The 27,835-nt window shown below is 43.2% G+C and overlaps 1 protein-coding gene across 1 annotated transcript in view; it reads right to left on the bottom strand.

The window, feature by feature from the left end:
• The window catches only part of WIPF3 (WAS/WASL interacting protein family member 3), a 91,391-nt gene extending 81,834 nt beyond the window's left edge, over positions 1 to 9,557 (bottom strand). Inside the window, exons 1-3 of the mRNA XM_045564156.1 lie at positions 9,192 to 9,557; positions 8,788 to 8,926; positions 8,593 to 8,699 (exon numbers count right to left, since the gene is read on the bottom strand). Of these exons, the coding sequence (XP_045420112.1) occupies positions 8,593 to 8,699; positions 8,788 to 8,926; positions 9,192 to 9,557 (612 nt within the window). The remainder of the gene's footprint in view (positions 1 to 8,592; positions 8,700 to 8,787; positions 8,927 to 9,191) is intronic.
• Between the last annotated feature and the right edge of the window lie 18,278 nt (positions 9,558 to 27,835).

Genomic DNA, 27,835 nt, shown 5'->3' with positions numbered 1-27,835 from the left:
TTAAAACTCACTGAGCATCCACGAACGCCAGGGAGGCACAACACCAGGCATAAACCCACTATACTCTTCAGCCTTCCTGCTAGAAGTTTGCAGGCGAAATTCTAAAACTGTAGGACACACACATGTGGGTGTAAGCCAGCACAGCAGCAACAAAGAGTCGTGCAAAAGCTGTTAAAATGTGGAGAAAGTGAATTTTAAACTTGGAAAAAATGTTTGCTTGCTTGTTTTAGGTAATTGTCTTACCTATTTTTGAAGCTACTTTATTTTTCCTCTGAATTGCTGGAGAGGGGCATGACTGAGACAAAAATGTTTCATTCAAATATTTAAAAGAGTGCTAGAACAGCCGTAAGAGACACTGGAGACAAAATCTATTTCTATCATTGAAAGGAAACAGAAAGTACACCTTTTGTTCTTTTCCTTGGTTCTACCATATGAGGAAAAAATGTCCCCTGCTTTAATAGGACAGTACTAATTTATTGCAGATACACAGAAAAGGGACGAGTTTCATTTTTCACTATAAGTTTATCCTCTGGGCAGACATGGTTGGTGTTTTAATACTGTGCATGGTCAACAGGGTGATTCGTTAAGCAGTTCACTAACAAAAACAATACTTCACGTGTACTGAGTTTATTCCCTACACCAGCAATTCTGATGGTTACTTATGTAATGATCTTTCACCCCTCCCCCAAACAACTCTGCACAACAGATGCTATCATCCCCATTTCACAGATGAGGAAATTAAGGCTCAAAGATGTAATCACCCCAAGATCAAATAGCTGGGATGTGAGAAAACCAGATCGAACCCAAGTGAGGATGATCCCACGCCTGTGCACTTACCACCATTCTCCCCAGCCCTTGACAAACACATCAGTGTCTGTATCGTCTATGCAATGCAGAAAATATTTACTGAGCTTCATCTATCTGTTAGGCACTATGCTAGCCATGGAGCAAAACTGTCAATATGAATAGCAGGTAATCAATGAGTATTTGATGAATAAATAAATCTACAGATACATGGTTCCTGCCCACAAATGATAGCTTATAAGAACAGCTAACACTTATTATTGAGGGTTAGTCTGTGCCAGGCACTTTTCTAGGAAAAGGCAAAAAAGGAAAGAAAAAGCAGTTAATAATAAAGCATAGGGTATATAAAAAAACACAAAATAAGTTCTAATATATGAGTAATCACAATAACTGTAAACAGATTATTAAATGCCTTTACTAAAAGAGCTACTCAAATTCTTTTTTAAAAAATCACCTATATCTTCTTTAAAAGAAACACTGCTAAAACAAAATGATGCATAAAAGTTGAAAATAAAAGAATGAAAACAATACCCAAGACAGACACGAAAAACTGGAGCAGAATCCTCATGCATTGCTGGTGGAATGTAAACCAATGCAGCCACTTTGTAAAAGATGGGCAGTTCCCAGAATTGTTAAACATGGTTACCATAAGACCCAGCAATTCCTCTCCTAGGTATCTACTCAAGAGAAGTGCAAACATATCCACACAGAAACTTCCACGTAACTGTTCACAGCAGCGTTATTCACAATAAATAAAATGTGGAAATAATCCAAAGGTCCATCTGTAAACAAAATACAGTATCACCACATAATGGAATATTATTCAGCAATAAAAAAGGAATGAAGTTTGCTGAACTATTATATAAAGTAAAAATAGAGATGAAGTAGTGATACATGCTGCAACATGGATGAACTTTGACAATATCATGCTACATAAAAGAAGCCAGACACAAAACGTCCCATACGGTAAGATTCCATTTATATGACATGTCCAGAATATGTAAATCCATCGAAATAAAAAAGGAGATTAGGGATAATCAGGGCTGAAGGTGGGGGGATGGGAAGTGACTGCTAATGGGTTTCTTTTTGGGAGGACGAAAATGTCTGGAAATAAGTAATGGTGATGGCTGCATGGCTGTGAATATTCTAAAAACCACTGAAATTGTGGACTTTAAAAAGGTGAATTTTATGGGATGTGAATTATATCTCAATACAGGCATTATTTAGAAAACAACTTGGGCAGAATTATTAGTATCAGGCGAAGGAGAGTCCAGACAAAAAATGTCAACAGAAATATAAAGTGGTTTGGAAACATAAATGCAAAGGTAATTAATTGTTCCATGTGTTATAGACAAGTAAACAGCAGAAGAGGTGACAACCTCTGAGCTAGGCCTTCCATGACAAGGGGGAGGGGCAGGTGCAAGCAGAACTTGGCCCCCAGTGAGTGAATTGAGGATGTGGCATGTCGCTCACAGGGCCAGGCTGTCCACAAGTGGGGCTCTGGAGGCTTTTGCAGGCTTTTAAAGAGAGGAAAGATGTTGTTACACATCTGTGTTTTAAATACAGCACCCTAGGGGTCATGTGTTGAAAATGTATTGTAGGGAGGAGAAAGAGCAAACAGGTAGACCAATTTGAGGACCAGCAGGAGCGAGGAGGGGTATTTATTTGAGTTAGAGTAGCAGCAATGGGATTGAGCCAGGGAGGAAATGAGATTGGGTATCTGGGACTGGGAAGAAGGAAGAGCCCAGGATAACCCCAAAGCTTCTTAGTGTTTAAGACAATTTAGTGTTAAATAAGGGGAAGCAGGAGAGCGTGGGGAAGTGGTGAATGGGCAGGGAGAAGTGAGTTTAATGAGAATCATATTGAGTTTGAGGTGCTTTTGGCAGACGGAAATTCAGATCTGAAATTCAGAGATGGAGGGCTGGCAATAGCAGTTTAGGAATTTTTACATAGGCAGCTGAGTGTGTTTCATTCTCTGATGCTAATTCCATGAAGATCTAGAAAACATTTAAAATTACTGAGTCACCTTCTGGAATTTCTAATTAAGGCAGGGACATGGCTAATAATGGAAGTCAGTCAGGTGGCTGATAACTGCTAGCTGCCTACTCAATAACCATTCCCTCTTCTTCCTCATACACAGCAGAACCCCTAATTGGAGAGATGGGGGTGCAATTTGCTTAGCTAAAAATATTTGATTTCTCAGACTCTCATACATTTAAAGATACCCTGTTACAACATTCTGGCCAATGGGATGTAGGTAGGAGTCTTAGGGAGGGCATCGTGTTCTGAATAAAAAGGCAAAACCTCCCTCATAGAGGGGCCTTTATCACTCTGAGTATTTGCACCCTCCTTTTCTGCTTGCCTAGGCTACAGATGTAAGCCCAGAGATACAGCAGCCACATTGTGATCACGAGGCAACTAGATTTAGGATGAAGCCCTACAGGCCATGAAGCAGGTAGATGGACAGAGGCTGGTCTCTCACAGCATTGTTCGAGCTCCTGCAACATCCCCAGACTGCCTTTCTTGGGAGTCTGGTACCATAAGACAAATAAACTTATATCTGTTTAAGCCAGATTCGGATTTGTGTGCTGTTTTTGTTTTGTTTGCTTTGGCAGCTGAATGCAGTCCTAACTGGTGCGAGTCATGTTTGGACACATATAAAAACTGGGGGCGGAAGGCTAAAAAGACACACACGATCATCATTATTTCAATCATGAAGAATGTTTAAAAATAAAATATCATTTACTTTACTAGCACTGGATTTTTCTTTTTCTAAATAGGTGATAAAGTTTGCAGCCAAAAGGAAATGACGCACTACCAGTGTTAAGAAAATTCATGACTACACAATCATTTATCATAATGAGTATATGTGCACAGTGACACCCTTCCAACTTTTCCTGGATGAAGTAAACTGATCTGGCTCATTTAAATGGGTTCAGACAGAACCCATGATCTTAAAGGTGGGATTGTTCACCGGACTCTCACAAGAATTTTAATCTTTGGAAGGGAGAATCGTTCTACTCTCCCAGGTACTCAGTAAGCATAGCTAAGAATGTAGCACGTCCCTGAACCACAGTGTCTGGCCATGCACAGAAGACCTTTTACTGGGCTGTGCTCTGGGATCATGTCTCCGGAACTGCAGTCAGTGAAGTTCTAGGAAACACTTATTTTTGTCTTCTGCTACAAAACTTCCATTGTCTTTATGGCAGGGACGATGTTGAAGACTTAGATCTCTATGGCAACAGTGACTGCTTTGAAGACCTGCCAGGGGAAAGTTATCCCAGGTTTCAGGACCAGGAAAAGCTGTGTAACTGATCTGTTTTTATCTCATGGTTGCTCTGGGTCAGGTAACTAACTATTTGTGTTTTCCTTTTTGTTCTGGCTGCTGGGAAGCTCTGACAAATTTTTACTCTCTCATCTCTGGAAACTACCCACACCTTATGATATATTCTGGTTCTTTAAATTATCTCTAATTTTACCTTCCTTTTTAATCTGTGTGTGTTTCCTTTACCCTAGTTTAATTATCTATTAATTTTATGTTGTTTGCTACCCATTTTTATAAACTCTTCAAATAATTTATGGAACAGGCAACATTTAAAGGAAACAATTTTTAAAAACATCAGATCATAATAATGAAAATAATGGCTAATTTATTGAACATTGCTATGAATGAGGCACTGTCCTAAGTACTAAACCTATCTTATGTGCCCTAAATATGAGATAAATAATGTTATTATCCCCATTTTACAGATGAGAACTCCAAGGCACAGAGAGGTTAAATAATTTGTCCAAAATCAATCACATAGCAAATAAATGATAAATACAAAATTCAAACCCAGGTATTCTGAATTACATAAGTTATGCAAAAGAAGAAATAATATTTAATTTCTTAAAGAAGCAGCAGCTTTCTGATTTTATAGGCTGAGCCCTAAAGGAGATACCTATTTTGAATCTCGTCCATGCAATCATGCTGATGATCTGCACCAACAGAGGGGAATGAGACAATGAAAGTCAAAACAACAGATAATCCAAAAATAATTGGCTTTTGATCTTGGAACATTATTCGAGATATCCATTCATTCACTCACACATTCATTCATTCAACAATCTTTAGAAAATACCCATCGAGTGCTAGGCATGGTGCAGGTGCTGGGAACAGAGACGAAGTGGACATAGTACCTGCCCTCCAGGAACTCAGGTGCAATAAGGAAGAGTTAGGTAGGTTGAGGGCACCTCGGAGTTATGAGAGGACTGATAGGAGACCAGAGTAGGGCACGACATGATCATTCTGAGAGCAATTTAGTCCTTGCCCTCTGTGTCCCATTTGATAATGGGAGTGAGAAGAATCAGATCCCTTATAGGGCTGTTGTGATTTCCTACCTTATAGGAAGTCTCAGCCTATCCCCAGCCTGGCTAGCCAATAGCTCTTAAGGAAGATAGATGGCAGCTTGGGTGCCTTGCTGTGACACACACATGCACTCACATGGATGCACAACCTCTAACTTACAGTATATAGGCAGGCCTGTCACTCTCTTCTGGATGCCATCATCCCAGATGCAGTGTCTTGCTGGAATACACCGTCCTCACAGGATGAACAATCCCCCAGGATGCACTTGGAAACCTTCCTTCATGGTGCCTGGCACACATCACACTTGCTCTGCTTCACTTTGTCTTCTTGCACTTGAACACCGCAGGGAACACAATTCCCTGCTGCATTACAGTTGGGTTCCCACTTGAACAGGTCTAAGACAGACCCAACTGGAATTGCAGAGGGGGAGTTTCAAGCGTGTTATCCACTGAAGCCAGTGAGAAAACACATGTGCTGCACCTGCTCAGCATCAGCTGGGGAGCCACACGTCTCTTCAGTTTTGTGCAGTGGCTAAGTAAGAAATAATTAATCATTTTCTCACCAACCCTAACTCATACTGAATAGTTCCCTCTCGAAGTTTGTTTTGTCGTGCTGTCAGCAAAGTCAGTCAAACATTACAATGCCTTTCTAAATATTCCAGCAGCCAGATGGCAGAAACACTTCTGTGACAAGGCACAACTTGCCTAAAGATAACTTTGTGATGCATAATCACGCTCAATGGCACTGGCTGAGACGAGCCCAGAGATACCTCTACAGCTGCTCCACTTATCCCGGGTCCTTCACACCAAAACTTTATAACTCCAAGAATGAGACAAGCGTTCAACTCTGCAATTGAAACTGCCTAGTAAAACAGATATGTTTCTTCTTCTTCTCTAAGTTCTGAAGTTTAGGCAGCAGTATAAAAATCAGTAGAAGCTCACACACTAGGACAAATTTCTCAGGATTTCTTCCTCAATGTAATGTGACTGTACCCTAAAGTTTCAAATATTTCTGCACCAAAGTTAATAGATATTTATAACACATTTGCTAGAAAACACATTTCCTTCCTTCTGCTGAGTTATTTTTGTAGGCCTTTTTTTAAAAAAAATTTTTAGCATTAATAAACATATATTTATAAGTTCTAGAATGTAGGAAAATTCACTGTGCCTCCCTGGTGAAAGTTCTACATGTTCTCCTCTATTGGCAATCACGTTTTGGTTTCTTGGATCTTTTCCAGGTTGTATTATTTATTGTGTGTGTGTGTATGTGTGTGTGTGTTGGAGTAACTGCAGACTCACAACCTGTACTATATGGTATCTGAACAATAAAGAGTGTTGCCAGGCCAGACCAGCTGGCTTGCTCCTGTTCCTGAGACTGTGTGTTCTCAGACACACACACTTCCTCCATTCCTTCTGCTGCTGGCTAACAGCAATCTGTGACACAATGTCACACTCACAATTACATGAAAACAGAGACTCCTGGAAGGAACAAAAAGGTGGCATGGCAGGAAGCCAGCCTACAAGTCCCTGTCACCCTGAGGGTTCAGCCCCGATTCAGGTGGCCAAAAATTGCCTGTTGACGGTTGCACATATAGAATTTGAACTCCGTGTACAGGTTGTTACCCTTGGTTTCCCTGAGTAAATCATTTAACCCCTATGGCTTTTTGTTTTCTCATCTGTGAAAAAGGCACAATAACAACACCTCCCTTAAAGAATTACAGTGAATCAAATAAGGTGACGCATGTAAAGGCGTCTACAGTGCATGTTTCGTTGCCCGTTATTTCTTAACTTTCCTTTGCTTCCCTTGTCCCTTCCCCCACCCCTTGTTTTTCTGATTTGGTTTTTGTGGTTTTTAAATGTATCTCTGAAATACATTAGCTGGAAAACTGCAGCAATCTGTGTGCTACCACAGGGAGTGGATTTTAGCATTAAATTTCTCTTTACTTTTTTATTGAGGTAAAACAAAAATCAAGTGCACAAGTCTCAAGGCTTTAACTTCATAAATGTTTATGTGTGTACACCTGTGTGGCCCCCACATAGGGCAGCGTGGGAAGCACACTCAGCGCCCAGAAGCCTCCCTCATGTCCTGTGCTGGTCAACGCAACCGCCAAAGGCAACCCCTCCTCTGACTTCTTTCTCCATCGTAAAGTTAAAAACAAATGTAAGGGAAGATTGCAGTCCCAGTGATAACTACTAATGCTGACCACAAGAAATGCACTCCCAGTCCTCCCTCTGAAGTGACAAAAGATTCTGGAAAGAAGGAGGCGGAGGGGCACAAGCTTTCTAAATCACACAGGTCATGCCAAACAAGGCTCTCATTGACAGCCAAGGACCCGAGGCACAGAGGCAAAGTGACAGCCTAACTTCCTGCCACACACAGAGTAACTTTGCTCCCACAGGCAGCCAGCCGGTCAGAAAGCTCCCTGAGTGGCAGGGATGCTGCCAGTCTGTCCCAGTGCTCCTGGAACAGCTCTCCCGGCCTTGCTTCGCAAAAGTTCTTTCCAAAGAGCGTCGCACACTCGGTCCCCATGCCGCCCCCGCGCCCGCCCACACACCCACGCGGCTGGCACGCCACCCTCAGAAGGCGCTGTTCCTGCGAGCCCGTGCCTGCCTGCCCACCCGGGCCTGGCTCCCCCTGAGATCCGCAGCGGCCCGGTGTACCCCCCCAACCTTGCTCCCCCGGCCACCTTTGGGGTGTGCTTGGGTGGGGGATGGGGGGAGGGTTGGAATGGGCTCTGCCACCTTCTCCCTGACTCCTGCAAAGGACTTTAAAGCCAGATGTAACCTGCTGGAGCACAGTCCGACTACGGACCCCAGGGGCTTGGAGGTGAGCTGGGGAGAGTAGTTTGGAGACCTGCGCTCTGCCACCAGCTGTGTGACCTTGGACAAGTCACTTTACGTCTCTGGAGTTGGCTCCCTCAGTAGGGGCTCTTCTGTATTCCTAAAGCCACCTCCAGCTCTGTAATTTCCTAGTTGCTCTTTACGCCGCCCCAGCCTTTCCCCCCCGACAGCCCCTTCCCCAGCGAGACCCCAGCCTTTTGTTCTGGGGGTGAAACCGGGAAGACAAGAAGAGAGAGCTTTGAGAAGGACCAGGTGGAGGCGGCCTTGGCGGCAGGGGCTGCTGACAGGAGAGTCGGGTCCGGGGAAGTCGCCAGGCAACCCCACGGTGACCCCGTTCCCTCCGCGGTCCCGTTCTGGCTCGGCCCGGGCGGCGCGACAGGGAGCGGGTGGGGTGCGCGGACACAGCGCAGTCCCTCGAGGCTGACCCGGGCCTGGGGCTGCAGCCCGAAGGAAGGGGTGTCCCCCGGCCCAGGCACGAGCGCAGTATCCCTGCGCCCTCCCCCGCCACTCCGCCCCGGGACCGGCCCGAGCGGCTGCCGCGACACCGCCAGTTCCCCCCACCCTCGGGCACCGACCCGGCCAAGCGCGCGGAGCCGCTACCTGCCGCCGGCCGTGCCGCAGACTGGACTGGACCCGAGCTCCGGCCGACGTCCCCGCCGCCGTCGCCACCTCCCGGCCCCGGGCTGGGTCCCGCAGCGCCCGATGCCCTCAGCGCCGCGCTCCGTGCGCCCGGCCCGCTCCCCGGCCGCGGGCTCTGGTGCTGCCGGGACGCGGAGGCGGGGCCGCCGCCCCCACCTGCTCGCCGGCTTCTGCCTGGGAGCCGCCGCCGCCCCGCGCGCGGGGACACGGCCCCGGCGGGCGGGGTCTCCTGGGACCCGGGAGGCGGGTCCCAGCCGCGGGGAGCGCCTCCCGGGTACAGAGTCCCAAGTCTAAGCTGCGAGGAGAGGAGAGTGGGGGCCTAAGGCTGGAACTGCCCACATAAGGACTGTTGTGCTGGGCGACCGCATGGCCCAGCACCGCCACTCTGGGGACACACCACTCCTTGAATTTATTCCAGAATTTTTTTGAGGCCTTACTAAACGTCAGGCAGCGTCATCAGCGATGGGGACAAAAAAAAAAAAACGGTAACAAGGTGCCTCTTGCCCCCAGGAGTTCACAGTCTAGAAACGGAAACCAGTCAATGGGCAATCACAACACACCAAGAGGAGAAGGGTCAGAGGTCTCCTGAGCCAGCGCACATAGAGGGGCCCTGATCCAGACTCTGGGGACCACACCAGTGAGGGCTGCTTGAGGAGCTGATGTCCACGAGGAGAACCGAAAGGGGAGCGTGAATTATCCGGGTGACGGGTGACCTGGGGAGGTAGATTGTCCCAGGTGGAGCGGAACGGAAGAGAAAGCAGACTGCGACTGAAAACTAAAATAGGCTTGAGGAGCAGTAAAAACTTGATGTGGCCACCAAATCTCATCACTCCATGTTCAGGCCCTTGGAGGTCTGAGGCTGGATGTATTGCTCTAGGCTCAGTGATCATTCGGTGAGGATTCTGTGTCTCCGATGTCCTGAGCATGGCTGCTAATGGGGGAACTAAAGGGTTCTCATGGACTGGTCACTTAGTCTTCAATGTTTGAGTCTGTATTTTGAGCCAGAAGCGCTGCAAGCCCCTCAGCGCGTGCTGGTGAGGGAGGCAGGGGCTCGGGCTCTAAAGGAGCTGCTGGATGAGAGTGGAGGACAGACCTGCACTCGGCGCTCTGCTGAGGCTTACATGGAGTGGCCGGGAACACAAGCGAAGGAGCAGCTAATGCCAGCAGGGAAGATCTCACACATGGACTGCATGCAACCTGTCTCCAGGTTCAGATTCTGTAGCAGCTGCCGTCAGAGTAGTTCCCCAAGCAGCCCTTAGCTGGTGTCTCTCTCATGTTTATACAATAGCAGGGCAATGTGTAGGCTTATGTTTATATTAATAGCAAGGATTAATAGTGCACTCATGATGTCTTTCACTCCTGTGTTGTCAAGAGCATGGTTTTCTCTTTTAAGTGAAGAAGGGTCTATGTGCAGCCAGTGGAAGCCAATGAGGTATTTGCTTTCCACCTGTTTGTCCTGTGTTCTTCCTGCCCTTTCCTCCGTTAGAACTATTATAAATGATCATGGGCATGAAACCTGAAGAACTGTACTCCAACCTAAAATTCATAAATCATTTTACATGAGTGATTGCTACTGAAAAAAAAAAACAACAACAACCAAAAATCTGAAACATTACCCAGACACTACTCTTGTCTGGACTCCTAATGCTTAAACACATAACCACTCGTGTTCTAATTCAAAAGGGAAGAAAAGATAAACTAGCAGAGAAGACATTGCCATGGGCCTTGAGAGTCCCATGAGGTCTTCTGCTGAGTAGCCCAAGCATAAGCTAGTTGGATAAAAAGGCTGTTATTTATCTTAAGAGAGGCAGGTGCTGGATTGGATCAAATACTTTGTTTTTGCAAATGCCTGGTTGGAGGGATGGAGAGGTAGTTAGTGAGGAGTCTAGAAAGTGGGGACATTTGGGGCTGAAAGCTTCAAGAGGCATAACATGTAGGTGACAGTGAGTATCCATATGCAGTATTTCTGCCATTAGCATCTTGTTTCTGTGGACATTAGAGAAAGATTCATTCCCACCTAGCTCCACCAGGATGAATTAACTTCACGAAGGCACTAGCTGTTCCTGGTGGATGATACTTGTTCAGAGGCAGACACTGTGAGTCATCTTCCCAATGGCTCATCCGTTCTCCCCTTCTTCCCTATTGACAGAACCCAGGATCATAATTGATCCAAGACTACCATGGCAATCCCATTCCTGATTTTCCAGCCTTTCTTATAGCGAAGGAAGTCATTGATCCAGTTTTGGCCAATGAGTTGAAAGAGTAGGTTGGCTGAGGGACTCCCAAAAAACCTTTCACTGGCTCTGACCTTCCATTTCCCACTCTCTTTATGCCTTGAACACAAATGAGATGCCTAGTGGTGCTACGACCAGATTGCAACCAAAAGCCAATGACTCTGAGGTCAAAATGTCAATATAATCAGGACTACAGATGGGAAAATAGAGAGTCAGCATGGTATTGCTGGGTGCTGGAATCAAAGCCAGCAACTGTCCACCTCTGGACTATTTCTTATGTGAGAAAAATAGACCATGTTTCTTTTAGCCACTGAGATTGGGTTTTCTAACCTTGTAGCCAAATGCATTCCTAACTGATATGGTGACCTGGTAAAGGGCAAAAATCTCGTCTCCTTCCACTGCTCACCAAATGCCTTCAATGGCTCACCTTTCACACCTTCTACTTGCAAACATGTATTTATATCTGTCCTATAACTTCTTGAGCTTTTCAAGAGCAAGGCACTATAGAAATCTTAAAATATTTTATATGTGTACTCACTTCAGTTCCTCAAATATTTCTAGATCTGCTATTATATGGTGATACCGCACTGCTGTCTGGGTTGCAAAGATGAATTCACAGCCTCGCCCCCAGGGAGCTAACAGCTTTGTAGAGAACACAAACTTGTAAATAGGGTAGTGGAATAGAGGAGCTTGTCCCGGATAGAGAGCTAACACGGGAGAAGAAATGATGCACTCTCTCTGGTGTGGGGAAGGAGGGAGACAGTGAGACCTGAGCTGGGTGTCCATGGAAGAACAGGAGTTTGTCCTGTCAGAAACTGGGGGAGGGAAGACATTTCAGGGAAAAGAACGTCTGAAAGAGCTGGATGCACCACCGCCACTTGAGAACAGAGCCCATCACTCTTTCCAGGACTTACTCAGTGCCCTCTTTGTCGGTCCCTTGCTAACATGCTACTTCTCTCTTCCAAACCATTCTCCGTAATGTGGCAAGAGAAATTGTCTTGAAATCCAAAGCTGATCTTATCAACTCCTGTTATCTGTAGTTCAGTGATTTCCCTTTGCTCTGATGATAATAACCAAGATCCTTTGTCTGAAGGCTCACAGTCTGACCTGAGCCACTCTCCAGCACATTTTCTCAGCCCTACCCCTCGATCTCTGCACTCCAGCCATGTTGATCTGCTTTCAGATCCTGCAACAGGCAGCGTTCCCTCTTGTCACAGACCCTTTGAGCATGCTCTTCTCTCTTACTAGAGAACACCCAAAGAATGAACTCCTCTTCATTTTTCAGATCTTAACTATTAATAAACTCTGTCATCACTTACCTGAATCTTGACTAGGTCAAATTCTTCAATTATAAGCTCTCGAAACCTCATGTACCTTTCTTTTGTAGCATTTATTACAGGTGTCATAATGACATTACCTGTTTGATGATTTAACGTCTGTCCCCCAGACCAGACTATGGTATCCATGACCTCAGGAACCATCTCTGTCACCTTTGTGTCCTTGTCTCACAGCACTTGATAGGGACTCAGTTCACATTTGTTGAGTTGTGAAAGAAGTGAACAAATTGGCAGAGGAGCCTTGAGCTATTTATATATATTTGAGAGTCTGTGAGATTTTCTTTTAAACTTTCCATATCAACTTTACTGAGGATTAATTCCATACAATAAAATGTACTAACAAAATGTATAGTCTGATGTAACCATCAGCTTTATCAAGATACAGACTATTTCCATCACTGAAGAAAGTTCCCTCATGTTCCTTTGCAGCCACCCTGGCCCCAGCCCCAAGCAACCACTGATCTGTCACTGTAGATTAATTTTGTCTTTTGTATAGCTTTGTATACGAGAATCATCCATGGTGAACTATTTTGTTCTGGCTTCTTTCACTCAGCATAATGTATTTGAGATTCATCTGTGAGTTATGTGTGGTTTGCTCCTTTTTATTGCTAATTAGTATTTCATTGTATGAATATGCCACTATTTGTTTATGCATTTGGTGGACATTTGAGTTGTTTCCAGTTTTTGGATATTTCAAATAAAGCTGCTTTGAATATTTGTGTACAAGACTTTTTGTACATAAATGTTTTTATTTGTCATGGGAAAATACTTAGTAGTATAGTTTAAATGTAAATAATTAACATTTAAAACAAAGATAAAGCCTTAGAGCCACAGTGAGATACTTTCATTTGTAGCACACCCACTAGTATGGTCATAATTTAAAAAATCGAAAAACAGCAAGTGTTGGTGATGATGTGGACAGGTTGGAACACTCATACATTGCTGGTGAGAATATAAAATGGTGCAGATGCTGTGGAAAGCAGTTTGGCAACTCTCAAAAAGTTAAACGTAGAATTATGGTATGGCCCAGAAATTCCATTCCTAGGCATGTACCCAAAAGAATTGAATACAGGTGTTCAAACAAAAACTTGTACATGAATGTTCATAGCAGCACTATTCATAATAGCCAGACGATAGAAATAATCCAAACTTTCGTCGACAGATGACTGGACAAACAAAATATGATCTATCCATACAATGGAACATTATTCAACAATAAAAAGAAATGAAATACTGATACATGCACATAGATGAACTTTGAAAACATCATGCTAAGTGAAAGAAGACAGACACAAAAGGCCACATATTATATGATTCTATTTATATGAAATATACAGACTAGGCAAATCCATGGAGACAGAAAACAGGTAGTGGTTGCCAGGGGCTAGAGACAAAGGAGTGGGGAATGAGTACCTAATGGGTACAGGGTTCCTATTGTGGGGGATAAAAATCTTCTGGAACTAGATAATGGTGATGGTTGCACAACATTATGAATGTACGTAATGCCACTGAATAGTACACTTGAACATGGTTTGAAGATTAAATTTTATGTTATGCATATTGTACCACAATAATTTTAAAAAAGATAAAAACGTAGAGGGGTATGAGAGTCTAGGGCAGTGGTTCCCATCCTCTATGAAGGCTGCTCACCTGAGCACTATGACTGAGGGTGGACATGCCTGTCAGGTAGAACGTGGACCTGAGCCTCTGTGCAAGTCTCTGCACGGAGAGGAAGCTCCCTCTTGCCATGAGTTAAAGTTAGGAGGCATGATGTTCCATCACTTAACGTAAGGTTGGGCTGTACAGGCTCCTGAGTTGAGAAACTTGACTTCACACACACAGTACATAAAAAAGAGCAGGAAGTTCTATTCAGACAGCAACACTGTGCCAAAGGGCGTCCAAGGAGACAGTTCAATATATCTGTGGATGCAATTAAGCCTATCCGTCTGCCTCCAAAATTTCTACTGCTCCAAAATCTGCTGCAAACACAAAAAGGTTGAAATCCACTTTCCTCAATCGTGGAGTGAGAAAAGAGGACAGCCCAGGCCTGTGGAGGACACAGGGCTTTACTGAACAGGTAGAGAAAGAGGAACCAATCCACAAGGCAGGTGGCAGAGAAAGGCAAGAGAGAGAGGAAAGAGCCAGGAGAGACTGAGGCCACAGAAAGCAATGCGAGAGAAGTGGCCAGCAGTGTCATGCTACACAGGGGTCACGTTCAAAAAAATGTGACAACAGGAGGTCATCAGTGACCCTATTATTTGCAAGTTCAGTGCCATGGCAAGCAGAAGCCTAGTGGTAGTAGGTTGATAAGTGAAAAGGGGCTGAGGAAGTGCAGACCACATTTCGAGTGTGTGCTAGTTTTTCAAAAACTTGACCAAGAAAAGAAGTAGAGAGACAGGGTCATCTCTGGAAGGGGAGAAGGAGTCAAGAGAAAGTAGAGACCCCAACATGTTTTGTAGGTTAAGGGAAAAGAGCCAGTAAAGAAAAAGGTTATGAGATTTAGGAAAGCAGAATTGTAAATGGAGCAAGGAATTCCCTGAAATACCTTCTTAAATCTGTTCTTTGAGAAACTGAAAAGGGATTTGCTGAACAATATTTTACAAAGTTTTCAAGACCTTTGATCCTTCTAAGTAAATAACACAAAGTAGTATAAAAAGCCTGGGTCTTGGAGACAAAAGATGTGGATTCAAGCTGCTGCTAGCTAGCTGTGTGAGTTTCCTCATTGCAGTAGCTTGTTAGACTCTCAAAATCTTAGCTCTTTGCTCTGCAAAATGGGGACAATAATTTCTGCTGTGCCCCAGAGTCGTTATCAGAATACCCAGAAGTGAATTCCATGAAATTCATAAAATTGAAAGCACTTCGTTTTACTATTAAGGGCCACAGAAATGAAATTTTAATCATCTAACCTTGCCTGCTTAAAATCCTTCACTCGCTCCCTTTTGATCCCGGGATAAAGCCTAAATAATTTAGTGTTGTCTATAAAGACCTCCAAGACTGGCCCCCATCTCATCTCTGTCTCTGCCTCCGTGATACCTCACTGTGCTCCAGCTGTCCCGGAGGACTTGGAGCCCCTCGGATTCACCCTGTGCTCTCCTGAATCTGCCTTCCCCCAAGCCTTATCTTGGAATACCTTTTCCCTTCTTATTTCCTGGAGAACATCTCCTCATCCTTCAGTATCAACCCTCACCTATTCTGAGAAAACTTTCGGAGCCCTCGTGGCAGACCAGGGCACCTCTTCCGAATAGTTAACATCTTCTTCCCCTGTTGCACTTCAGCACATGGAGCCCAGTGTCAGACTGTCTGTTTGTCTGTATCCGTAAGGGCAGAAATGGTGTCATCATCCCAGTACCACCAGCACCTCCCACACCAGGTGTCACATAATGTCTGCACTCGATAAATCTTGAATTGATTAATAAGTTAATATCTAGCCCTCTTTTTTTCACCTGTCCAAGGAAAATTCTGCACAGGAAGACCACAGCTTAGCAGTGACAAGTCAGCAAAAAGGGATACTTTCTCTCTCTCTTGTTGAGAAAGGAGGCAGCTAACCTCATCGTGTGAAGTCCTGGGGCCCTTTGGCACAGAATGATAGAATAAGAAAGCAGACAGTTTCTGGGCAGTCCTGAGTCAGATTTCTACTTTGTAGCTTTATTTTGTTTTGTTTTTATGGTGGGGCAAACTTCTGAACAGCCATACACATTTCAAATGTGAAAACAAAAAAGTTGCCCAAGACCAAATAGACATACTTTAAAATTTTCTGCCATTATAGGCTATCTGTGCTCTCACTCGCTGAACAGAGACACACTGTTTACAAGCGTGGTCAAGAATTGACTGTTCCTGAAAGTGTTGGAGTTCTGCACAGTAAGATAACAAAGGGTGGCATGTGACATGGTGTTAAATTGCCACTTACTGGCAAGAAGGGATGGTAACAGCTCCTCTGTCTAAAAGGTCAGTCAACCAGGTGACATAGCCATGCCTTGGTCAGTCAATTCTCAGAAAGAGAAACTTTTGTCCTCCTCTTTCTACATCTGTGAGGTAGCAAGTTCAAATATAAGATTAGTTATGTTTCCCTGTCATTAAAGAGATTGGTTTTCATTCTCCTTCCTTCCCTCCCTCCCTCCGTTCCCTCCCTCATTCCTTCCTTTTCAGTGCTGGTATTTCTTGAACGAAGACAATGTAAGGCTGAAGGAAGATACTGTGTCATATAGAAAAAAAGAATAGCATGCTCGTCTAACGGTATTGCCTGGCAGCTTTCTTTAGCTTAGTGAGAATAAAGGACTGCATCTTGAAAACACTTGAAAAGGGATGATCATAAATCAAAGTACACCTTAATCAGCTTAACGTATTAATCCTTCTTCTTGGCTATTCAAGCGAAATAGTCAGGAAGCACTTAGTGAAGACAGGGGGAGGAATGGCCCTGGAAAAGCTTGCTCAAGAATGAAACACCAGCCTTGAAGCCAGATTATTATACCAAAAGCCATGTGATCCAGCCCAGAAAAAATGCATGGGGATTTCAGGGTGTAATTCCCAGTATACCTCCACATAGCCAAATCTGTGTTGTAACGTAGAAGACGTGAACAGGTCAAAAATATGCTTGGAAGTTCCTTTAGGACAATAAACAAAATTGGAGAGGAAAGAAACTGGAGGAATGGGGGTGGAACCCAAAATCTTAGAGTAATATTAATAAATAACAATAGCTAATATTTATTAAGGATTTCCTATGTATGTGCAAACACTGTTCTAAGCCATTTGTGTCAACTCACTTCATTCTCACAATAACAATGAGTGTCACCCTCTGGCCTCTGCTCCCAGCCACCACCCTGTACTGCCTCGGAGATGAGAACTCAGTGTGATCTTCTAGGTGTGGGCAAATGACACACCGTGGCAACCCCTTCAACAAACCCCTCTCCTGCTCCTTTTTCCTCTCTCCCCAGGCAGGCAGAGGACATACCTGCTTTTCTTTAAACAGAAAAATAGTTTTATTCAAGATTTCTTTCATTTTATTTTTAATGATAAAAGAATATATATTCTTTGGCTCCCTATAGAGAGAATTTGGAAAATACTGAAAGTTATGAAGAAGAAAATTTACAGATCACCCAGAATTATTCTACAGCACAGATAACCACAGATAATATTTTAATGCATGTCTCTGAAAGACACACATGCTCATCTACATAACATACAGCTACACACATGTTCTGCTCTTTTTGTGTGTGTGTACACATTTAGTTTTATTGTAACAAAGCAACTTGTACACTTTTAACATTTAAAACTGAGCATCATCTTTCCTTTCCAGTGAAACAAAAAGAAAATTTAAAAATAAACAGGAACAAAATTACAATAGAGAATGTCAATTCCAAATAAGATCCTACAGGTTCTGCTGATTCTCCCATCGAGTGGCAGGGCTCAAGTCATCATTAGGAGAGAATTTATTTTAAATGTGTCATCTTGGCTGGGCGCAGTGGCTCACGCCTGTAATCCTAGCACTCTGAGAGGCCGAGGCGGGTGGATCGCTCGAGGTCAGGGGTTCGAGACCAGCCTGAGCAAGAGCGAGACCCCGTCTCTACTAAAAAATAGAAAGAAATTATCTGGCCAACTAAAATATATATATAGAAAAAATTAGCCGGACATGGTGGCGCATGCCTGTAGTCCCAGCTACTCGGGAGGCTGAGGCAGGAGGATCGCTTAAGCCCAGGAGTTTGAGGTTGCTGTGAGCTAGGCTGATGCCACGGCACTCACTCTAGCCTGGGCAACAGAGTGAGACTCTGTCTCAGAAAAAAATAAATAAATAAATAAAAGTGTCATCTTAAACTTCAAGGATGTCCTTTAAACATCACAATTAAACATGCCAAAGGAGAAGCCATGTTGTCAAAATGCCCACTTAACCCACATGTTCTGCTCTTTACGCTTAACATTACATCATGAGCAAATCTCGTTGTCATTACATAGTCGAGTGGCAAGAATGCAGGGATCCAGGAATCTGAAGCTTTGTTGTGGTTCACTCCTCATTTGATGATTCAACCCGGAAGTGACATTACTCTTGAGGGCACCTTGATTTCAAAATCCAGTGTTTATTTGTAGTGAGATGGAGGGCTAGCGCCCACTAATGAATGGAAAGTCTGCATCTGTAAAATAAAACAACATTTCACTTGGGGGCAAATCACAAGCAAGCAAAGAGTGGATGGGCATGGAGCCCAGTTATGGCAGACTCAACCCTCCCTGCTCTTCCTCGAGATCAGACCTGACCCCCAGCTTAGCCTTGGGACCAAGGAGAAAGGCCTGATTTGGCTCTTGTTTTGCGGGCTTCTGTCTCCACAGTTTGAGGCCCATTAACTGTCTTTCAGTTGCTGTCTAAAGGAGAGGGAAGCTTCCTGAGGCTCTTCAATCAACTCCTCTTTCAGAGAGAGAAAGAATGAAAGGGAACACCTGGGTACTTTGGCGCATGTAAAATAACACAGTGCTGTACATGTTGTCCTGTCTTTGTCAGCCCAGTGAAATGCTTCTTTGAGTTGCTGGATTTCTTAGTGACAAACTTACATTATGAGTTTTCAAATAATACTTACCTTGGGAGGAATATTATGTTAGCTGTCTCCTTCTCTGATTCGGTTTGACAGATTCTTTCCCTCTACAATTTATCTCATTAATGCATTTTGGCTTTTTTTTAATTCATCAACAGTTAAACGGGATTTCTAAAGACCCAAGAATTTAGCAATGTGGTGCTTAATAAACCATTCCAGTGGATCTTTTGTTCAAAAGCCTTCAAATTGAATCAGCAAAACATGGACAGAAATGCAACCTGTGTGTATGTGTCTGTGTGTGCTCACATGAGCAGTGTCTGCCTTCTTGAGATAAAGTGACATTTCTTGTAGGTGCTAATATTGCGATAGATAAACCTTGAACATAGAGACCTTGATTTCTAGAATCCATTGGATTAGTTGTAGAGGTATTGAATAGATAAGAAAAGATAAAATTAATCCAGTACATTAATTCATTTCATTTAACATTTTATTTTTCTAGTTCCAATAAAAGATGCCACTGAAGTAGTTCAGATAATTTAGTGAAAGAACAACATGCTTGCTTTCATTTCTAAAAAATTGATTTTTTAAAAATCCAAGATAGTGCTCTCCTGCTTCATGGATTCCACATTCTCATCTTTCCTGGTTTCTTTCCAAGCACATTCTTCAATAGCTGAGATTCTCCACACACTTGATTATTCGTTTTTCAGGTATAGAACTCTAGGATGAAAATCATGTCCTCAGAATTTTGATGGTACTCTTCCACCGTCTTCTAACTCTCAGTGGTGCTGTTGGGAAGTCCACTGCCATTCTTAACCCTGATCCTCTGTGAACTTAACCTTGGATCTTCTCTTTATGCCCAGCAATCTGAAATCTTATAAGGATGGGCCTTGGTGGGATCCTTTCTCATTCATTGTGCTTGGTACTTGCAGTTCATCAGTCTGGAAACATAATTTCCCTATATTAATTTTGAGCAATTTCTTCCTGTCCATTTTCTCTGTTTACCCCTTTGTAGAATTCCTTTTAATCAAAAATTTGACCTGTATTAAACACTGCCAATTGCTTACCTGAATACTTACATCTCTCCCTTTTCCTTAGTAGGAAAACACTTAATGGTTGGTTATGGTAAAACACCCAGATAAAAGAGTACATTTCCCAGACTCCTTTGCAGTTAGATGAGAGCAAATAGCTAAGTTCTGGCCAGTAAGATATAAGTGGAGGTGTTGGTACAGGATTTCTTGGAAAAATGATTTTGGATCTGACTTAGCTGAGTGGAGTTCCCTCTGTCCTTCTGGGCTTCCTTTTTCCTCATGCTGGAATGCAGACATGATGGCCAGAGCTTCAGCAGCTATGAATTTGAGGCTATAAGCCACATGCTAAAAAGGCAGGGCAAAAAGATAGAAGGAGTCTCTCTGGAACTGCCATGCCAACTTTAGCTCGCTCACCTCCATTTAAGAGAGAATAAGCCCTTGTATATTTAAGACACTGTTATTTTAGGTTTTCTGTTATTTGTAGCCAAACCTAAGCTTATCTGATACAAACCTCCTAGACTGCTACTCTAATTTTAATATTGTTTTCTCTTATTTGCTTTTTGTGGAACTTCCATGGGGTTTTACTTGAAATTTTCTTTTTTGTTTTGGCTTTAATTTTTATACTTTTCCAAAGTTCTGTTTTGTTCTGTGATTGCTCTAGTTTCATGGATGCAATATCTTCTCTTACCTCTGTTTTTTTTGGAGGGGAAGTTTTCTTCTAGTTCCAGCATTGTTTCTGTGTCTCCAAGTTCCTTTTTATTGTTTGCTTGTGTTTTCATATAAGAGGCTTTCCTCAAATACCAGGTGATCTCTCATTGTCAAATCCTGCTGAAGAAGTCCCTTCCCCAGTGGGAAGCTCCATGTCCATGGATGGGCCTTGTTGATTGGCAGCTCCTCTGCAGGGGGTCAGGAAGGAGGCAGCCTTTTACCAGATAGTCCCCTGAAGTCAGCATTTAAAGATATTTTTTCTGTCAGTCTACTGAGTTTTTCCAGAGAAGGATCTTCTAAATTCCCACGGGCATATAGTAAACCTGATGGTGGAAATTCTGGGATCTGACCAAAAGAATGATATCTTTCTGTTCATTATGCAGATTTACCTGTAATCCTACAATTTTTAGTCTCTCACCCTCTCCTCCATCCTCTGTGGGGCCTGTTGTCCCAGTGCTGATACGTCTCCAGTGAACTTTCCGGGTTACTAAAAAAATTAATGAAATTAAAGCCTGTTTACTGCACTCTCTTGATCTGGCTCTGGAAGTCAGTAAGCAATGATTTAACAGTCAATGCCTATAGTGTACTTGGTAGGTAAAATAGAGACAGGTGTTTTTCTCTCCCTACCCAAAGATATAAGTAAGCCAGAAAATAAATAGACAGGGACCAAGACCCACAACAAAAGGCATTTGTGCCATCCTTCCATCCACCAGTGACACATGCCAGAAGGGTTACAGGCAATTGCCTTCTTTCTTCTTCTGTATAACTTTGGTCTCAGCAGTTCCCTTGCCTCTTTTTCGTGGGTTAAGAGAGGATGGAGAAACCAAAGTTCTAGTTCATGTGTATAATGCTACTGATTTTTGCAAATGCAGTCAGCTCTTCATTATATCTGCTGATGAAGGTGGATCATGGTGTGGTGACATTTAGCTCAAAGAAACGTGAATGGGGTGAAATGCTAAGAACGATAACCATAGTAAAAGTAGCTAATTGTGTCCTGGGCACTATAAATGCATTATCTCATTTAATCAGCATAGCAATACTATGAAGTACAAACTATTATAATTATCCCCATCTTTCAAGTGACAAAAATGAGATAAAAGGTGGATAAGTAACTTGTTCAAAATCATACCATGGACAGTGAAGGATCTGGGATTTAAAAGTAGGTCTGTTTGGCTCCACTTGGAGGACAAAGATGCTATGATGTGTTTTATTTTTATTCATTTTTTTAATCATGTGTCAGATGTTAAAAATTTGGTATATATTTCTCTAGATTATTTTCCTTATGCATATGCTAATATTTACATTTTGAAATTGGAATATAATTGTATCTCAGTTACGTTTTAAAATAAAATAACCATATTTTATAATAATTTCCCAGAAATTCGTTCATTCATTAAATATCGATCGCTTACCCTCTGTGTGCTGGAAACTGTGCAAGTCTCTGGGTGGGGTAAAAACCACAGTATCCCTTTCTCTGAGCCTTTATCTTTCAAGGAAATCGGGCAGGAGAAGAAAAAGGATCTTTGGAGAATCCAAAGTCTTCAGGATTGGCCATTGGGCAGCATCTGGGGATTCCAGCACAAATGAATCACACACATTATTGAAATTGTCCTGCAACTGCACCAAGTTCAAAGCTTGATGAGCAAAAAAGCTCTTGGATAATGTCAGGTTTCACATAACTCCAAAAACAAGATTGAGAGAAGCAAAAGCAAAACAAAGCACTGTTCAAGCTCACAACATTAACTCATCGCATTCTGTTGGAGGAGCCAGATTTTTTCTCTTTGAAATTATCTGGGAGAAAACCTGGGGAAAAGACAGAGGCAGAGGGATGGAAATCTGGATTGTGTCCTCATATGAATTAGAAAAAGAAAATGTTCCTTAGAGACTGAGCTTCAAATGCTGCCCAATTTGGTGTTTACCAGTCCTCCTGGGACATCCACCACACTATCCAGATATAAAGCGTGTCCTGATATCCTTTAACGGCCCCCTAAGTTCACAAGAACTTGCTGGCACCATCTTGTGTAAGGACACAAGAAGATAAAACATCTGACCTTCCTCTTTCTTCTTGGGTGTCTTATTAGCTTTCCCTCGAAGCCCTTTGCTGAGGCTCCCAGCTCTGAAATCCATCTTTATTTTGCTGCTGTTGCTGCTTGGCTGCTCTCGGAAGATGGAATCACAGTTCATTTTCAGTCTGAGTAATGACAACATTCACCATTTTCCACCACACAGGTTTCCAGGAGCTTTTAGAGAAATCGTTACAGGCTAAATTACCCCAGACAGGAGACTTAATGCACTCCTGTTGGCAGCTGCTCTTTCGCCAGCCTAGAAAGTGATCAGCTCGCTCTCTCTCCGCTTTACAGGAGCATTTGAGAAGATTTTCTATGTGGAATTTTTAAAAATTTCTAAGAGAGGTGATGGGAAAGAATCAATCTTTGCTCTAAAATGAAAAGCTTTTCAGGTTTAATGAACTTAAAAGAAGGTAAAAATCTCATTAGCCCTTGAAAAATCTCTGCTCTTTCTCCTTAAGAAGGGATTGAGGTTGTCCAGGCAATGAGCTCTAAAGAAGCTTAGTGGCCTGGCCTAAGGAAGCCCCACCCCTAAAACGCAGGCCCACCTCTGCCTCAGATTTGCACAATAGCCTCAGAAAGGGTTTTGAAAGCATTCTCCAGGGAACCTTTGCTGGGTGGGGCCAGGAAAAAAATCTGATAACATGGGTCTTGGAATCTTAAGCCCTGGGTTCATGCTCTGGTTGCCACCTACATGCAGTGGGATTTGGGGCAAGTGACTCAACCTTTGGGCAAGTCTCCTTTTCTTTATCTGGATTTCTGGGGTTGATGACAGTAACAATACCTATTTATTTCCTAAGGCCGAGTGTGAAGCACAGTGACATTTATGAGGACCCTTATGTATAGCAGGTGCCCAATTAATTGTTGTCAAATAATTGCTCACTCAGTATCTCCAATGGGGTGTTTCACAAGCACCTCAGACATAGATAACATGTCCAAAAGGGAGTTCTTGGTCCTCAAGCCCCACCCCCATTCACAGTGCCCGCCCCCTAGCAAGTGGTGTCACCAGCCCACCAGCTGCTCAGGGATGACCTTTGACTCCTCTTTTCCTTGACTCCCACAAGGAATCCAAACCAAGCCCTATTAGTTCTGCCTTCACAATTTACCTCCATCTCACCACTTTCCCACCGCCACCGTTTCCCCCATGGCTGAGCCACCATCCTCTCTCGCCCAGTCACTGCAGCAGCCTCCCAGCTGGTCTTCCTGCCTCCACTCTTGACCTCCATCCAGTCCCTTCTCCACACAGCTACAAAGTGGTCTTTTGCAAAGGTAAATCAGATCAAGTCACCCGTCTACATAAAAACCTCCAATGCCTTCCAAACTGTCCTCCACAGCCCACGAGACCCCACACCATCTGACTTTCCTGCCTGTCTGATTTCATCTCTTACCCCTGGTTCATTATGCCCAACTCACAGACACACATCAGCTTTGTGTGCATCTCAGGGGCTTTGCATGTGCTGTTCCACTGTCTGGAGCACTTCCCCCAGATTGCATGGCTGGCTTGTCTTTATTATTCTAGACTCTGCTCAATTATTACCTCCTTGAAGAAGCTTTTCTGATTCCCCATCTGAAGTCACTAGGGTCATTCTCTAGTAACTCTCTAGCTGTAATTCTTTCCTTTTTTTTTTCACTATATCATTGTCTGAAATAATAATAATGATAATAATAATAAAAACAAACTAAATGCTCATACTTCAACCTACTCAAAGGCTCAAATTTTAGCCAAAATAGGGCACATTTCCATCTGCTCTACCTGACTAGCTAGAGTTTGGACAGTAGAGTCAGACAGGCCTGGGTTTCACCCTGGGTCTACCTTTTCCTTAGTTCCTTTGAACTCGCTGTCCTCGTTTGTAAACAGAGATGCTAAAAGCTACTTCACAGGGTAGTCTGAGGAGCCAAGGAGCTGGCATATACAAGACAGCCCAGTTCCTGGCTGCTCAGTATGTATTATTTCCTCTTGACTTCACGATGACAGCAGAGCACATCTGGTAGGAATGCCTTTGGCCGTAAGTAACAGAAGATCAACCAGAGAGGCTTAAGCTATTAAAGGTTTATTTTTCTTGCATAACAAGAAGTCTGGAGTGGGCCATTGCCTGATGTTGATTGAACAGCTCAACAACATTAGGACTGATGTCTCTGCATTTCTCTTGGTCGTTCCCTTTGGGTGACATGGTGGCTACTACAGCTCTAGTAGCACATTTGTATTTCAGGCCAGAACAAGGAGGAAAAGAGAAAAGTAAAGGCAAGAGGGCAAAGGGCCATGACAAGCAGACCTGTTCCTTCCAATCAGGAAGGCAGCCGCTTTCCCTGCAGCTCCACCTAGTAGATGTCTGCGTCATCTCAGTGGCAGAAACAGGTCACATGGCCATCCCGAGACTAGTCACAGGCCGGCAGGGATGAGATTGCTGTCCCAGGTGTAGGTGCACTGCCTAGTATTCCCAGGAGCAAAACCAGGGTGCTGCATTCAGAGAAGGAGGGAGGTGCTGGTAGGGGGAGATGAGTACTGATAGACAGCAAGTGGTGTCTGCCACAAAAGGAGAGCCCATCAATATGATTCTGCGTTTATGAGATTTAAAAAAGTTACTGATAAATTTCCTAGAAATGGTCTTGCATACAAATCTATCCTTCCTTCAATTGCTTGAATTAAATACGTGGAAGCATTTAGGACTCCAAATATGAAGCTCCACTCAGGAAAATAATCCACACAAACTTTAGTGTACTATAGCATGAAATCTAAGGAAAATTGAGATCAGCCTCTATTTAAAAATGTATTTTCTAAAACTACATCTCTAACTCCAAGCGTAGAACATATTCACAGGCTGTGAAAAAAGGCTGTGATCCAATATTCCCAAGTTGTCCTTGGCAAATGATGCCATTGGCTGAATGAGGAATGCCTGGAACTGTGAGCAGTGGTAGGTTGTAAAGGCCACAGCAGGCTGGGTGTTGGGAGGGGGAGGCGGAATCAGATACCAGGAGCACAACAGAATAACCAACGAAGGCTGTGAAGAAGGATCAAGGATAATTTACTAAATAAGATGATAATCATGAGTATTCATGCTTAAGAAAGAATAATTATAGTGAAAGACTACATTTCGGGCTATAGTAATCCTGAGTACCTTTTGACAAAGAAACTCATGGCAGCAAGAGAAGGGGCTGCTTAGCATGCATTTTGCAGCAATAGGAAGTAAGCCCATTAGCCCCCTTGTCTATTTCATTGTTCGCCCCCATGAAGTAAAAAAGGTTGTTGGAAATTGGAGGGGAGTGGGGGTTGAATCAGATGGATGGGTCCAGATCCAGATCTAATCTCAAGGGAAAGAAAGAAACCTGTAACAAAAACAGAAGGACTGTGCAAAGGCAAGCTGGAGTCTTCAAGGGCACCAATTAGTAGTCAAGGGTGGGCTCAAGTGTAAGAAAGATTTGATAGCCACCTCCCCAAACATAGCTTACTTTTTAAAAATCCCCTTTGTCCTAGTCAGTGCAAGTCACTGTAACACAATACCATAGACTGGATGGCTTAAACAACAAAAATTTATTTCTCACAATTCTGGGGCTGTGAAGTCCAACATCAAGGGGCTGGCCAATTCAATGTCTGGGGAGGGCCCTCTTCCTTGTTTGCAGGTGGCTGTGTTCTCACAAAGGCAAGAGACAAATCATCTCTCTTGGGTCTCTTCTTATAAGGGCACTAATCCCATTCATGAGGGCTCCACTCTCATGACCTGCCTCTTAAAGTAACCCCACTTCCTAATACCATCATATTAGGGTTAGGATTTCAACATATGAACTTTGGAGTGACAAAACCATTTAGACTATAACAACTATTAGGTGCCTTCTTCTGTCTCAGAACTCTTCATCTTCACGGGGAGTACTCATGAAGATGTTCAAAAGAATTTACACTCCCATCAGCAGGATATGGGAGTTCCAATTGCTCTGTCTTCTCTCCCACACCTGGTACTGCCCGTCTTTTTCATTTGAGCCATTCTGGTGGGTGAGTAGTGGTATATCACCATGATTTTATTTTCATTTCTCTGGTGACTAATGATATTGAACACCTCTCTTTATGCACACATTGGCCATTTGGCTATCTTTTTTGTGAAGTGACTGTTTATGTCTTTTGATGACTTCAAAGTTTGTTTTTGTCTTTTAAAAATTAATTTTTAGGAGTCTTTTATCACTACGGGATGGGAGTTCTTTATAAGATATTTGTGTAGCAAATATCTTCTCCCACCCTAGAGTTTTCCCTTTAACTTTCTTAATGGTGTCTTTGGATGGACAGAAAGTTCTTAGTATCAAAAAGAAATTTTTGTCAAGTTTTTTCTTTTATGGTTACCTCTTTTTATGGTCTGTTTAAGAAATCTTTGCTTCCCCTAAGGTCACTGATATGGTTTGAATGCTTTTGTCCCCTCGAAATTCATGTTGAAATGCAATCCCCAATGCAACAAAATTAAAAGGTGTCGTCTTTAGGGGGTGATTCAGTCATGGGGGATGGGATCAAGTGTCTTTATGAAAGGATTTGATGGAGGGAGTTCACCGTCTTGCCTTTCTGTCCATGCCACCATGTAAGGACACAGTATTCGTCCCCTCAGGAGGATGCCACAACAAAGCCCCAACTTGAGCCCTTACCAGACACCAAACCTGGTGGTGCCTCGATCTTGGACTCAGCTTCCAAAACTGTGAGAAATAAATTTCAGTTCTTATAAATGAGTCTGCAGTATTTTGTTATAGAGGCACCAACAGACCAAAACAGCCATCAAGATATCTCCTCTATTTTCTTCTAGAGAAGCTTGGTTGGTTTTGCTTTCACACTTAAGTCTACAATCTGCCTCAAATAAATTTTTCTCATTTACTCATCACAACTTCTCTTTCTAGTAAAACCTGTCAAATGATTTAAAACATTCTGGAATCTTTTAACTCAAGGATTTGCAGTGTCATTTTCAAGTTGAGATTTGAAGGGAGGCTCTATGCTATTTATTTCATCTTGGCAGAGCTTCCCAAGCACTCTAGGCGAGTTCCAAGGCTCACGCTAATGCACGGGCAGCCTCCTCCCTGCATTTCCACCCGCAGTTTGAGGTCAGAACGTGTTCACAGAAGGACCAGAAGCAGAGGGTAATGGAGATAAACAGCCAGTCATTATGGTCTTTGAAGCCTTGACCTTCCAATTTGAAGTATTTTTAGAGGGCTTTTAATGTAGAAATACAATTGTCCTTAGGTTGCATTTTCACCAAGGACTTCAAATAGTGCTTGTAAGCAAATCTCTCTGGCTCCTCGGGCTTCTTCAGCTGCTGTAGGCATCAGAGGATGGTCTAACCACAAGTGAAT

This window comes from Lemur catta, chromosome 11 (assembly GCF_020740605.2).
Source record: "Lemur catta isolate mLemCat1 chromosome 11, mLemCat1.pri, whole genome shotgun sequence".
NCBI lineage: Eukaryota > Metazoa > Chordata > Mammalia > Primates > Lemuridae > Lemur > Lemur catta.
This window is presented reverse-complemented; position numbering and strand designations above follow the sequence as displayed.